The following is a 15,320-nucleotide window of genomic DNA, read 5'->3' on the forward strand; positions in this document are numbered from 1 at the left end:
ACCTTTTAAATAATAAAAAAATTATAATATAGCAATATTTCAAAATATATAAAGACTTGTATACAGTATATGAAAGCACTGCATAAATTCAAATCCCAATGAATGATATCTGGTCCTTGGATCACCCTTCATTTATATGCAGTTTTTTTGCTGGCCTGAGGCACGTACTGTAAGATGACTTTTGCACTATGCTGTCTTATCCAGTTTTATTGTGCCATTAAATAAAATAAAAGATTGATATCCATGGGTGCTGGACTGATGGTATGGTATCTGTCTCCTATAATACAATAAATTGCTAATAGATTGAGAAAACTTCCCTAAACAAAAGTAACTCGCATATATCTGCAGGCTACTTATTGGAAATTATGGTACTTGAAATGACATGGATATAAATGTATTTGTGATGTATTTATCCTGTGTTTCTGCAGGGGACCAGTATAGACCAGCAGGTGACAGAATCCAGCACTGGGGACAGGAACACTACAGCTGGCTTCAGCACACAAGGTTGGTAGCATATCAGTTTATGTTAAAAGTTCCATCTTGAACTGATTTACTGAATATTGCTTTATACTCAGTATTGAACTTTTTTCTGTTGCATTGTATTTCTATGCATTTATATTAGAGTATACTGTGGCAGAAAACCAAATTACTTTTATACATGATATATTTAAATATACAGTTTCGGATCTATGTACTTTATGGTTTATGTTAATGTGTCTGGAAAAGTATCCATTAATCTCGGGATACTTACTGTGAGACTATTATAATGCAGTAATGCCTTTAATATGTTTTAACAACCCTAATCACTTACATTACATTTTCTCACAAATATAGAAGTGGACTTAAATATATATTGTTTTTAACAATTGCATTTAAGTCTTTTTATACTTGTTTTTGCAGAGTAACTTTATACAGCTATTTATTAAATGCCGTATTTGATGATTACCTTCCAATATTTAAATATAAACCATACATTAACTATTCTGTAATTATGTAATCAAATAGAATAATATACAATACACTTTTTTATTTTTGTATTGTACATAAAAATAAATTCTGTGTGAATATTATAGTTTTAATGGAACCCTAGGCATGATGCCCTTATACAAAAAAAAAAAAAGACGGGGCAGCCAATGTCACTGTAGTGTGAGGAAATGTTTGCTTGGGAACAAATGTTACTGCAGTAGGCCCAGGACCTAGTACATAGTTGCGTACTGTAGTTGATAAGGTTAAAAAAAATAGCTTCACGTAGGCAGATACTTTCCTTTGTAAGCCTTGAAATGAGAGAAGCTGCCAGCTTGACCTCTTTCCAAGATAGCATTTCATGTCAAGAACCTATGATACTTATACTAGACCCTGGAAAGTACTGTGGGAAAATGTGCCTATCTTAGAGAAACAATATACTTTTTATTTATTGTTCTCCCCCAGAAAATATTCTTCCATAAGAATCCTGTACTTTTTTTGTGTACAGGACATAAAACCCTGTCTAAAAAAACAACAACCTAAAAATGTGTCAAGGAATCAGCTGAAGGCACCCTTGAGTGTTGTAGGCTGTAATATTCAAGGGTTCATGTCAAAAGATCCTTTGCTTTATTATTTTTTTGTATACATGGCATATGAAGCCTCATTTTACAACATGACTCTCTCCCTGGAAGGGAAGCACCTGCAGAAACATATAGCCCACAGTAACTCACGTCTCATTATATATCTCCCTTTGCGTGATAAAGAGGCCCTAACTGAGAACAACATAAACTGGTGACAATGACCTTAAGCAAAATGTGAATTCAGTATTGAGCAGCTCCAGTACATGCTGAGCACTGGAGTCCACTCAATAGAGAGCATGTGCCAAGAAATCCTCATATTCATGCGGTACCAGCTTCCCTTTCCACCCCTCCACTGCTGATTTCTGTAGGAAGAGCTGTACATCAGTGGCGTTGGAAGCTATGAAGGCTCCTAAACTTGTGCAGTGCATTGAGTGGGCTCAAGTGCTCCGTTCTGGAAGAAGCTGTTTGATAGGGATTTTAGGAAAATAACTGGGTCAATTCCAGTAAGCGATCCAGCATTTCCCTCACAGTCTCTGTCAAAGGTTTAAAGGGCAGCATGAAATTAATTATACATATCCTTTAAGTAAATGTAATAAGGTTGACAACTTCATATATTAGAAAAAATTGTAATAAACAATGTGACTACACTTGTTATCTTTGTGTTTTACATTATAGTGTCTGTGGACAGTACTTCCATTCTGGTGTCAGAAGTAGCTGATATTCCTGCACATAGCTGCTCATCAGAAGATCTTTGTTCTTTAGAAGTTCAAGGTTCTTTGCGTTCTGCAGATTTCTCTCCATATAGCACTATTCGTACAGCAGCTACAGGGAGTAGCTGTGCCAGCTTGGAACATAGTCTTCGCTGTGGCCTTCATCTCACCCATTCTCAGTGTTCACCAGATGATGATGGAAGCAGAGCATCAACAGACAGATCTCAGTGGCAAGACTGTGAAAATTATACTCAATCTAGGTCCTTGGACTCTTCATCTGAGAATTTCAACACCCCAGAAAGAGATTCTCAACTATCTACAAAGGAAAAGAAAGTGTCTCAGTCATTGAAACCTATAAAAATGTGCTGTGGTGTGTTCAGCCAACCACCTGGACAATGCCAGCCATCACCAAGCACATTACCAATAAATCCAACATCTCACTCAGGACCGAAGGAAAAGACAGCCCAGCAGCATCATACTAGGAGATATCGGATTGCCAATATAGTCCGATCTACCAGTGACCCTGTTTCCTGCTCCTCTAGTACAGAAGGTAATCAAATACTCCTAACAGTGCATCAGTGACGTGGGCTGAAATAATGTGGTTGCCGAACCCGAGTAGTGCATGGGGTGTGCATGTTACCTATGACATTATCCGAATCTGGTAAAGTATTTCTTATTGGACTGAAACAGTCGAGAAACTGATAACATTTATCTTATAAATTTACTGTAGATGCTCAATTCCTTACAGAGCATTTACTGCTAAATTCAAGACATCACAGTGTTAGTTTTTATATATAATGGTGTTTAAAACTTAATGATAACCATCTCTGCCACGTTGTTAGCCATTCTACTTAGCTTTTTCTTAGATATATCTGTTTCTGAAAGGATCAGTTCATTTAAACTGGGATCGAAATCCACTCATGTGACACAGAGAAAAGCCTTACTAAGACGAAGATAAAAGGCAGATATATCCAGTTTGTTGTTGTAAGCTGACATTATCTGCATGCTATATAGGGGAATGCAACATACATTACTGACAATGAGCCATTCACAGAACTGAAACGGCCACTAAGTATTTTAAATCAAAAAAATATATATACAATTTCGCAATTGGAATGTCTCATCAAAAATGGACATCTGTAAAAGCCTGGTTTTCATCTTAATTTTGCATTTCATCTGTTATCCTAAAATCTAGCAGTTCTCACTCTAGCCACTGAGCCTAATGATAGGTACTGATGCTTCATGTACTTCAGTCATTTCTTCATCATCACAGGCAGGATTGCAGCAAAATATATCATTTATATATAGATAATTAAGGATCCACCATTCTCAAAAGGGAATGGTCATAGCTCACCTCTTTTCCCGTCCCTGCACAGATCATGGAACATGCCTACAACACTCTCCATGGGAGCCAATGAGTCATTGCTAGTCTACCAGTTCCTATGGTCCATATGTCTGCACAGCAGACATCTAAATGCCATTAACATCGGCTTAGGCAAGATGGCTGCCCTCATAATCATGTACAGAAAATGTAATTAAAAGTCAACAATCAGAAAATAGAAAAAAGATTGTCCATATCTGTGTTTTAATGAATAAAAAATATACAGGCCCAGGGAGCTTAAAGTGGACCATGCTGGTACATGGCATAGGAATTCTATAGTTGGTTGTCAAGTCTCTGCATTATGCCACACTACCTCAGGCCTTGCACTAGGCACACACCATGTATTAGTTAAAGAAGAACTCCCGCAAAAAAATGTTATTCTCTGATCTGCTAGAAAGGTACATTATGTAATCTGTAGTGAATGTAATCTTCTGTATCCGTTATCTATCTCCTCCCTTCAGCTTCTCTGTGACCGGCAATCATACTTTCCAAATCACACAGCATCTTATCTGTGGACAGGAAGTCAGTTTCTCTATGTATTTCTATGGGAGCCTCATTCTCAGTCTCGTAGGAATGAATAGAGAAGTAACTGACTTCCTGTCCTGTGTCAGTTGGAGATCAGAGAGTTGGTCACATGACACAGCTGAGGATAAGAAGGGAGGGGATAACTCACAAATACAGTCACTGATAAGAAGGTTACCATCACTACAGACTACATTATGTACCTTTCTAACAGGTCAGAGAATAAACATTTTAGCGGGAGTTCTACTTTAAGCCTAGAGTGTTACACGAACAAGTTGATAGAAGAAGACAATTGAAGGACATACTAGTAAATGCTCTCTAGCCCCAAACATCTCCATAATGTATATGTTTCATCACCAAATGTCAAAAAACATTATTTGAAGAAGAGATCTAGCTTGAAAAATTGTCATAATATAATGTGTATTGGGGAGTGATAAGGCGAGACAGATAGAATGGATAACCCCGTTAGAAAGCAATTACCTTTGATCAATATAGAACCCATTCGAAAATAAAACTCTGACAAAATATATCAGCAGATATAACAAGCAGTTTGACTTTAGCACTTCAAATGGATTCTGTATTTTATAGCAGGCAGTTACTAGAAGGAAAAGTTTTGTGTTTCAGGCAGCCCCAGTAGCTCTGCAGTACAATTGGTAGATTAATTAGGAAAGACATTTGGAAGCCTGAGCTGAATTGAGAATTAAAGGCACTTTTACACATCAGAAAATTACCAGGCAAGTAATATGGTTTGTATCTCCAACTGAGAAAATGAAGCTGAACTTTAACACACTTACAGAATGATCCGACTAGTTTAATGGTTTGCATTTCCAGCTGCGATTTCACAGTATGAGGCTATATGACTTTTAGAAAGTCTTGTTTGCAAATAGTTTCTTGTTGACTTGTGTTTGGTAAATTGCTGCCTAAGTAATTCCGGTTTGAATCAGTTCAGAGACCTTTACAAATCTCAGTAAAATGACTGAATTTGTACATAAATGTATCTTGTTGGAGTTTCTAAAATGTAGGGATATGAGATTAATAATTTTCTAGCTGAACAGTGCTAACAGGGCAACTGTTTAATATATGAGAATAGTATTATGCAAAATTAAATAGGTTGAAGTGAGAACATTGCAAGCTTGACTTCTTTGCCTCGCTTACTATGTATTTCCTCTCTACTGTATTGGTTAATAAGAAATGTTAAAAATAATGTTTCATCAATGACATATAAAAAAAATGGCTGATTCTCTTTATTCTTTCATTTTAATAACTAATTTGGAAGAATATTATTGCTTTCATTAAAACATTCCTTTCCTTTTTATTTTTTTTTACCCAATTTACCCAATCACAACAGGTGCAGTCATAGTCACCTGCCACTTGTTTTATGCTACCTACTTGTCTGCTTTGTTGTTTAGACTGGGGCAGAGCGAGCAGGGTGTAGGGGATGAAAGGGAATCAGCCCCCACAATTTTGGACTACTATTTGAAGTAATATATTATTAGTACTGCAGATAAGGAGTGCAGATTGTGAATTTTTATTTTCTTACTGCCCCAATATCAACCTTTAGGTCTGCTCTGGAATAAATTGTCAGGACTGCTGTGCATGCACACATAACTCCTCTCCATTGTGTTAGCATGGCATAGCAGTCCGGACTATGTATTTCAGTGCATGTATTTCAGTGCTACTCATGGATTACTGCAGATAATCAAGAATCGTGGTGACAGTGTCCCTTTAACCCCTTAAAGACCCATGACGTAGCTGTGCATCATGGGTCCGATCCCTAAACATGGCGACCGCTCGCTCGTGCAGCGGGCGCCTTAGCCGCGGGGTCTCTGCTATTTTAAATAGTATAGACCCAGGGCACATGTATGCGATTAGGAAGCCGCCCGCTTCCGGTCCGGTAACAGTGTTCCCTGGCTGAGATCAGGAGACCTGTTACTGCGATCTAATTGACCGAAGCCCCAAGCTGGCTTCCAAGTCAATTAGATGTATATATTAATACAGGCCACTAGGTGGCAGCCTTGTATTGATATAGTGCAATTAAAGTCTTCAATGATGGCTATTTAGCCATCACTGAATACTATGAGCAATCAAATGATTGCCAGTTTGTCACGAGGGTGTCAAGAGCCACGCCTGACTCCGTTGTACCCGGGGTCAGGAGGTCGCAGCGGTTGGCTGCACGCTCTATGTCAGATAGGGAAGTTTCCTTATTGTAGCTTTCTGGGTTTGCTTTACAAACCCTTTTGGCTCACTCAGGGATCCGTAGCTCCTTCTCTCAGCTGTTCCTTGTCCAGCACTCCCAATCCTCCTTATATTCCCCTCTCACACTTCTCTGGTTGCCAGATATAGAGCTTCCTGCCTGGACATCTATTCTGACCCACTGGAGCTGTGTTGCTGCGTTCTCTGAGTGTTGCCTTAGAACGCTACCCTCCGGATCCCTGTTGGACCTTTGTGGACAATTGTTGCCGTCCACCTGGGTGTTTGTGTTTGTCTGTGTTTGTCTGTCCTCTCCCTGGTGTTTCCCTCTTAGTGCAGTGGTGAGGACTAGCGATCCCACCGGCCCGTTCATTATCTAGTGCTCATTTCAGGGAAAGCCAGGGTTTAGGCACGTGATCGCCGCACGGGTGAGGAACCCGTCTAGGGACGTCAGGGCAGTCAGGTGCCAGCTGCAAGGTGAGTTAGGGGTCACCACCTTTCCCTCTCCCTTGGGCAGGGCTTTCCCTGTTTTCCTCCCTGTGCGTGTTGCCGGTCATTACACAGTTATTGTCACCCAAGGTGACTTAAAAAAAAAGTAAAATAAAGTTTTTACAAATATAAAAAAACAAAAGACTAAAAGTTCAAATCACTCCCCTTTCCTTAAAATAAAAATACTTAACCAATAAATAAAACGCAAGAAAAATTATTCAAGTGTGGTATCGTTGGAACCATACTGACCTGGAGAATGAAGATAACAGGTCAATTTTACCACATAGTGTACAGTGTAAAAAATAAATACCTTTATCATAATTGCGTTTTCTCCCAGTTCTACCCCATTTGGAATTTTTTTCCCGCTCCCTACTACATGGTATGCAACCGTAAATGGTGCCATTAGAAAGTACAACCTGTCCCGCAAAAATAAGCCCTCATAGGGCTATGTGAATTCAAAAAATGAAAAAGTTAGGACAATTGGAAGGCGGGGAGTGAAACCTGCAGCGCTCCCCTGAATAATCCTTCAAAGGAAGCACGGAAGAAAGACCTGGACGTAGTCAAGCATAGATTCCAAAAATCAAACTGATCCAGCTTCCCATAAAAGGTGATCTTTATTGGTTAGGAATAAAATCCAGACATCAAAAAGGTGCAATTATGCAGTCTACGTGTTTCGGACCTCCAGAATATTGTTTATTATGGAGGTCAGAAACGCATAGACTGCATAATTGCAAATTTTTGATGTCTGGATTCTATTTGTAATTAATAAAAATCACCTTTTATGGGAAGCTTGATCGGTTTGATTTTTAGAGAGTCCCTTTAATGGCAATTCTGAGTCTTTTGTTCAGGTGTAGGCCTAAATAAGGCAAGATAATAACACTATACACACACAGATAAAGCTATGTGTGCATCATCCCTCTCACTCTTTGGTGTCCGGGGGGGGGGGGCTTCTCCCCCACTCCCTGAAGACTGTAATGATCCATGATATCTCTCAGTCAATTTACCTTCATTTATTTCATCTGCCATAAAGAATACATTCCCAGCTGTATTGTCCATGCAGGCAATAGAGGATGGGAATATGTGTCTCAAATAAGAATTTTTTGAAAAAAGCAGTATGCCATCACATTTGGGGAGATTTATCAAAACTGGTGCATAGGAAAACTGGCTTAGTAGCCCATAACAACCAGTCAGATTCCACCTTTCATTTTCCAAAAGAGCTCTGAAAAATGGAAGGAGAAATCTGATTGGTTACTGTGGGAAACTAAGCCAGTTTTATTTTACACCAGTTTCAATAAACCTTCCCATTATTTCTCTTCTACTGTATCCATTTGATGTATACATTAGGGGGGGGGGGGAATGATTGAAAAACTCAGCACACCACGTTCTTGTATCCTGCAGAGTCCAGTAAAAAAAAAAAAAAAAACATATACAGTGGATATAAAAAGTCTACACACCCCTGTTAAAATGTCAGGTTTCTTCTGGTGAAGCCATTCCTTTGTTGATTTGGATGTATGCTTTTGGCCGTTGTCATGTTGAAAGATGAAGTTCCTCTTTATGTTCAGCTTTGTAGCAGAAGCCTGAAGGTTTTGTGCCAATATTGACTGGTATTTGGCACTGTTCATAATTCCCTCTAGCTTAACTAAGGCCCCAGTTCCAGCTGAAGAAAAACAGCCCCAAGGCATGATGCCACCACCACCATGCTTCGCTGTGGGTATGGTGTTCTTTTGGTGATGTGCAGATTTGTTTTTGCCCCAAACATATCTTTTGGAATTATGGCCAAAAAGTTCAACCTTGGTTTCATCAGACCATAACACCTTTTCCCACATGCTTTTTGGAGACTTCAGATGTGTTTTTGCAAAATGTATCCTGGCTTGGATGTTTTTCTTCGTAAGAAAGGGCTTTCATCTTGCCACTCTACCCCATAGCCCAGACATATGAAGAATACGGGAGATTGTTGTCACATGTATCACACTGCCAGTACTTGCCAGATATTCCTGCAGCTCCTTTAATGTTGCTGTAGGCCTCTTGGTAGCCTCCCAGACCAGTTTTCTTCCTGTCTTTTCATCAATTTTGGAGGGACGTCCAGTTCTTGGTAATGTCACTGTTGTGCCATATTTTCTCCACTTGATGACTGTCTTCAATGTGTTCCATTGTATATCTAATGCCTTGGAAATTCTTTTGTACCCTTCTCCTGACTGATACCTTTTAACAATGAGATCCCTCTGAAGCTTTCTGTGGACCATTGCTTTTGCTGTAGGATGCGACTAAGAAAATTTCAGGAAAGACCAACTAGAGCAGCTGAACATTATTTGGGGTTAATCAGAGGCACTTTGAAGGATGGCAGGGGTATGCTGACTCCTATTTAACATGATTTTGAATGTGATTGCTTAATTCTGAACACAGCTACATCCCCATTTATAAGAGGGTGTGCACACTTATGCAACCACATTATTATTATTTTTTCTTCCCTCCACCTAAAAGATTTCAGTTTGTTTTTCAATTGAGTGGTACAGTTTATAGGTCACATTAAAGGTGGAAAAAGTTCTGAAATGATTTAATTGATTTATCTTTGTGTCATTTTTCTACAGCACAGAAACCTGACATAAAGCACGTTCTTGCTACTGTTGAAAATGGGTTTGTAAGATGATTATATGGAACCTATCAATTTAGCCTCTGTTGATATTTTGCACCATTTACTATATTTTGTAATATATGCCCCCTTGTTGTACAGGATCTCCATGTGTTGCTCACATGGAGATCCTGTACATAAAATGGCTGCAGATGGAGGTTCAGGCAACCAGGCTCAAATTCCTTTATTCAAATTTACTGCACCTGTCATCTGCACTATTGGGAGTTTAGTGCAGGTTCAGTGCATTAGAATGAAGAAGACTTATTAATGTGTCTGGTCATATGACCTTCGATCAGCGGCCATTTTATAGACAGCAGCTTTATGTGGACAGCACAACAGATTTGCCCAAAAAAAGACATGTCTTTTGAGATCCATAAAATGGCACAGAATATCAACAAAGGCTAAATTAGCAAGTGCCATATAGCCATCTTACATATACATTGGTCAACAGTAGCCAGAAAGTGGCCAACCCATTTAAAGATCAAGCAATGTTTTTTATTTTCATTTTTGCATTTCAAAAGCTATAAAAAAAAATAAAAAAAATTCTGGCGATATAACAACATGGTGGCTTCTGTTGATAAATGAAGATTTATCTTCCTAGGATATTAATAACCAGGGGGTGGAGCTTTATTTATTAAGACCACCTTTTTCTGCCGGTCTTTGACAGGGGGAAGCGCCTAATTTTAATGAGATGTGGGCCTTGTCACAAACTAGGCCCACCTCCTGGCTGAATTTGTTTTTTTAAGCACTAATATGCTACTAAAAGGTTTTTGGGAAATATATGCATAGTCTGGGGGTACTCTTTCTCATAAAAAAAAAAGTGCCTAACACACGTAGTACATGTGCAGAGTATTGTAGGCCAGGCAATGTCAATCTGGGTTTCTAGGAAAGATATTCAAATTAGCTTTCTAAGCCTATCCGATGCCAGAAAGTGTTTTAATTGTCATATATTTTACCAGAAACCCAGAGGAACATTGACTGGCTTAAAATACACATATAGCCAATGTAAAATTGACTTTGATAATACGTTACACAGTGTTATCTCACTCAAAAGCCATTGAAATCCTTTGGAAAAGTCAATTAACCTTTTCTTGCCATGTAAACCATTAAGTTGGATTATGGAAAAGCCATGATTGAAAAATTTGAGGCTACCTCCATGGTAGTAGTATGTCTAACAGCTGGCATCAGAAAGAATTACTTTATCTTTTTTATTTGTCAGGGAAGATTTTTTTGCATAGCTTTGGGCTTCTATGAAAATATTCAAATGAGCTTTTCTTGCAACAAGGATAAGAAAGATAATTATTTCTGATGCAAATTGATGTTAGACATGCTATTTTGCATACATTTTCCCCACAAACCAAGTTGATTATTGCATATGCCGCAATAGTCATCACGTATACTAAGTGGTTTTCATAATAGAAATAGTACCCACCCAGAGTTCCCCCTAAAGCCTCTCAACTAGAAAAGCCAGATTCTATTTTCTCTGCTCTGACAAAGGTTTTTGTACTAAAAGAGTTAGTTGAAGATGTGAGGCTGGCTTAGCTATGATTTTGTTAATCCTTAATAGAAAGAATACTGAATTGCATTCCACGTGTGGGTCTCTCTCGTTATTTTTGTTCAAATCAACACATAATCTAGTCTCTCTCTCTCGTTTCCTTTGTCTCTCTTTCTCTCTCTTTCTCTCTCTCTCTCTCTCTCTCTCGCTATATATATATATATATATATATATATATATATATACAGTCCCTGACAAAAGTCTTGTTGCTTCTCTATTTTGTAGAAACTCCTGCTATTAACCTGACTTTTAATTAATCAATTGGTGTTAGAAATGGCTCATATGAAAAGCTAAAGCCCTCCCAAATGATGTTTAATGCACTGAAATAAATGAGTTTCACTGAAAAAAGATTTATCATTTAATCAAGACAGAAAGGTCAAATTTTGGCAAGACAAAAGTTTTGTCGCCTATACAGAAATTGAACAACTTTACTGCAAATCCAAAAATATGACAGCAAATTAAGTAGTGGTGCTGTGAGATCCAAATTTAATATCTTGTATGACTTCCATGAGCTTGAAGGACAGCATCCATGCAGTTTGGCAAAGATTTATACAATTTATTGATGAAGTCATCAGGAATAGCAAAGAAAACAGTCTCCCAGAGTTCATCAAAATTCTTTGGTTTCGTCTTCCATCCTTCCTCTTTCATCCTACACCACATATGCTTAATGATGTTCATGTCTGGTGACTGGGCTGGCCAATCCTGGAGCATCTTGATCTTCTTCGCCTTAAGGAACTTTGATGTGGAGATGGAAGTATGCGATGGAGAACTATCCTGTTGCAGAATTTGGCCTTTTTTATGGTTGTAAATATAAGAGGTGGCTAAGATTTCTTGGTATTTTAGACTATTGATGTTGCCTTCCACCCTGCAGATCCCTCGCACACCCCCATACTGGATGTAACCCCAGACCATGATTTTGCCTCCACCATACTTCACTGTTTTCTGGGTAAATCTCGGCTCCATGCGGGTTCCCAGTAGGTCTCCTGCAATATTTGCGGCGACTGTGGTGTAATTCAACAGAAGATTCATCTGAAAAATCCACCTTCTGCTACTTTTCCAGCGTCCATCTGTCACGGCTGAGGATGGGGAAAACCCTCAGCCGTGCGATGCCAGAAGATGGAGTCGCTGCAAGGCCAGGGCAGAGATCAGGGAGCAGGTCACCTCCTATCATATCCCTAACTCTGACCCTGACTCCTAGCTGTATGAGCCGACCCTGATGGTAGGAGGGCTCATACTCCGGAACCTTGAAGTCCCTACTAGCCCTCAGGGTTGCCCTCAAGTAGGAGCAGGGTAAAACGATCTGTTCCTCCTAGGCACGAAGGAACAGGAGTCTCACAGGCCAGGCTACAATAAAGGGGAAACATAAACAACTGATGGCAATGGCAGGTAAATGCAACAAGTATAGCACCTACCTGCCACAGACACAAAGCCTGGAACCCATGCAGACGCGCTGCTGTCCAAAGAAGACACACAGACACAGCACACACCACACAACACACAGGAACACAGGACCATAAGCTGCAGTAAACAATCATACCAAAAACACACCTTTATAACATCATGTGTGACATAACTTATGACCACAAGGGTGACCCCCACTGGCAGATGGTGAATTACCAGGAGGATGTCTTCAGCAAAGCATGGCTGAAGAACCCCTCAGCTCCAGGTCTCCAAAGAGGCTTTATAGCCCAAAGTGGCCACACCCGCACAGACACACACAGGAAAGAGAATTAACCCTTCCAACACCAACCAGGGAAGTGAAACCACTTAAAGGGGAATACACACACACAAACACACTGGAGCTGTTACCACCGGCAACGGCATGTGTGGCAACCATGTCCTGGGAGTCAGCCAAAAGGCAGAGACACTGCCACCACATGTACAATAAAGAACACGTTGCCACAGGCAGCCACCAGTGAAGGGAAGTGTCACAGTGCACACACCTAAACCTCGTGCACACCAAACACATAAAAGGCACACCTACAAAGACAGGTAGCCAGATGCAACCGCATACACAAACAGCAAGCTGCCACATAAAAATGTTGCCAGCGGCAACCACAGGTGAGGCAACATACTTCAGCCCTCACCTGTGATTGACAACACAACCAAGACCGCAGGCAACTGCGTGCGGTTACAGGAGTCACGACCATGACCATGGTCGTGACACCATCCTTTTAGCAGGCTGTGGCCCTTGGCAAATGCCACATGGTTTTTCAATTGTCTTTTGTTTAGTGCTGGCTTATGGCCACTGATTGCACCATGGAGGCCATTTCGAGACAGAATTCAACAAACTGTTCTGGTTGACACAGGGACTTCAGGTGACCAGGTCTTGTGGAGCTCTGCTGCAGTGGAAACTGGGCTGGCCTTGGATTTTCGAGCCAACAAACGGTCCTCTCGAGCAGTTGTCATGCGGGGTCGGCCTGACCTGGCCTTGTCCAAAACGTCTCCAGTCTCTTCAAATCTTTTTTTATCCTCTAAACTTGATGCTGAGACACATTGAAGGTGTCTGCCACATCAGCAGTGGATCTGGTCTTCAGCCTCTTGATAATCAACACTTTAGTCTCCGGGTGAATCTTAGGCATGTTTGCAGAGGTCTAGTTGCAGATGATGTGAAGGTCTAGTGTACTGGGGTTCTTTTTATACACACCTGAGACCTAATTGATCCATTATTTGTCACATGTGAAGCTCATATGACAAGGCGACAACACTTATGTCTTAGCAAAAAATTGACTCAATGGGCTTTACCAAGCTGTTAATATTAGAATACTTCTTGTCAGTTTCGTTTTGCACTGAAACATTATAACAAAAGCTGTTGGGATTAAAATGACCAATTTCTTGTAACAAAATCTTGATTAGATATAAATTTTAGCGGCACTTTAGGTCAATTTGTACACAAGTGACAAGACTTTTGTCAGGGACTGTATAAATAGTCCACTTTTGGCTAAGACAGCGATGGATGGTGTGATCTGACACTGGTGTACCCTGACTATGGAGTGCACCTGTAATCTTTTTGGATGGTGTTCTGGGCTCTTTGGTTACAATTTGTATTATCCGTCTCTTCAGTCCAGGGTGGTTGGCTACAGTGATGCTAATTACAGGAGACACCTTAGTTTAACATTTGCCTGTGGTCTTTTCTCTGGGTACCATTATTTTTGTCCAGGCCCATTTCAAAATGGCAGTGGGTCTTATAAAGTGAATACTAGTGAGCGCTTCCACTAGTATGCAGTAGGTGTGGGTAGCGGTGTGCAAGGTTCTGCTGGTACTTGCCCTTCCTGGTATTCCTCCTTGGGGCTGCACTGCACTATCCTGACTGCCTACAGTGTCAGGACGTAGTGCGCCATTATGACCTGTTGCTATATGCAGTCAGGTGGCAGTGCAGTGCGTGCCAAGAGAAAATCAGGAAGCGTGACTGCAATATGGACCACTGTACCTGGAGAGTAGTGGCAGAGCAGGAAAGGTAAGCTAATTTATTTATTTTAAGGAACTAATATGGGGGTCTGATTTGAAGATCTAATATGAGTGTCTGATATAAGGAACTGATATGGGGGTCTGATGTGAGGATCTGATATAGGGTCTGATTTGAGGTCTGATCTGAGGTCTAAGAACTCCTCTAAAACCTGATTGGCTGTGAGGCTGAATGTAAGGCATTATAGGCAAGCCCACTGGCCAACGCCCAGCTCAGAGTCCTGTGATCTTCCATCCTCCCTGCCCTGGATGAATTTGATTAGTTTAAAATCGATTTACTTATCTTTACTTCAAGCTGTTAAATTTATGACACTGAATTATTCATGAAAATCCCTTCTAAATCTGTATGAATATGATATATGTGTCAGGCAGTCATGTCAACCCATCATTTTCTATTTGGGAAACCCGAATGCAAATCCCTAGTGAATGTTGCAGAGAGAAAGTGTCTATGTATAGGCATCTTTAGCCTTTCAGAGCAGGTGGAAGTGAGACCTGTGGCGTGCTAGAGGGCAAGTCATGTCATTTCTGCCATCAGTATTCTTCACCTCCATTGGGCTCTTGTACAATTCTCATAGCTGCCAATATACCGTAGTTGTCTGAAAGATGCACAATGAAATACATAAAACACAAAACAATCTTCTCTATAGCACAACCCTTTACTGCATATAAAGTGATATAAGCATACACCCAAAACATATCAGAAAAGAAAGTTGTGGAAATTAAAAAATTGCTCTAACTTTGGATGGGCATACATAAAAATGTGAATGTTTCGAAAGGAACATTTAATCACTAAGTGACCTATTTTTAAAATCATGTTTTTATGTTAAACATATTA

General features: G+C 40.0%; 1 protein-coding gene across 1 annotated transcript in view; it reads left to right on the top strand.

The window, feature by feature from the left end:
* Window positions 1-15,320, top strand: part of FAM189A1 (family with sequence similarity 189 member A1) — a 388,540-nt gene that overhangs the window by 321,028 nt on the left and 52,192 nt on the right. The window contains exons 6-7 of the mRNA XM_044283306.1: window positions 429-504; window positions 2,220-2,804. Of these exons, the coding sequence (XP_044139241.1) occupies window positions 429-504; window positions 2,220-2,804 (661 nt within the window). The remainder of the gene's footprint in view (window positions 1-428; window positions 505-2,219; window positions 2,805-15,320) is intronic.

This window comes from Bufo gargarizans, chromosome 2 (genome assembly GCF_014858855.1).
Source record: "Bufo gargarizans isolate SCDJY-AF-19 chromosome 2, ASM1485885v1, whole genome shotgun sequence".
Lineage (NCBI taxonomy): Eukaryota > Metazoa > Chordata > Amphibia > Anura > Bufonidae > Bufo > Bufo gargarizans.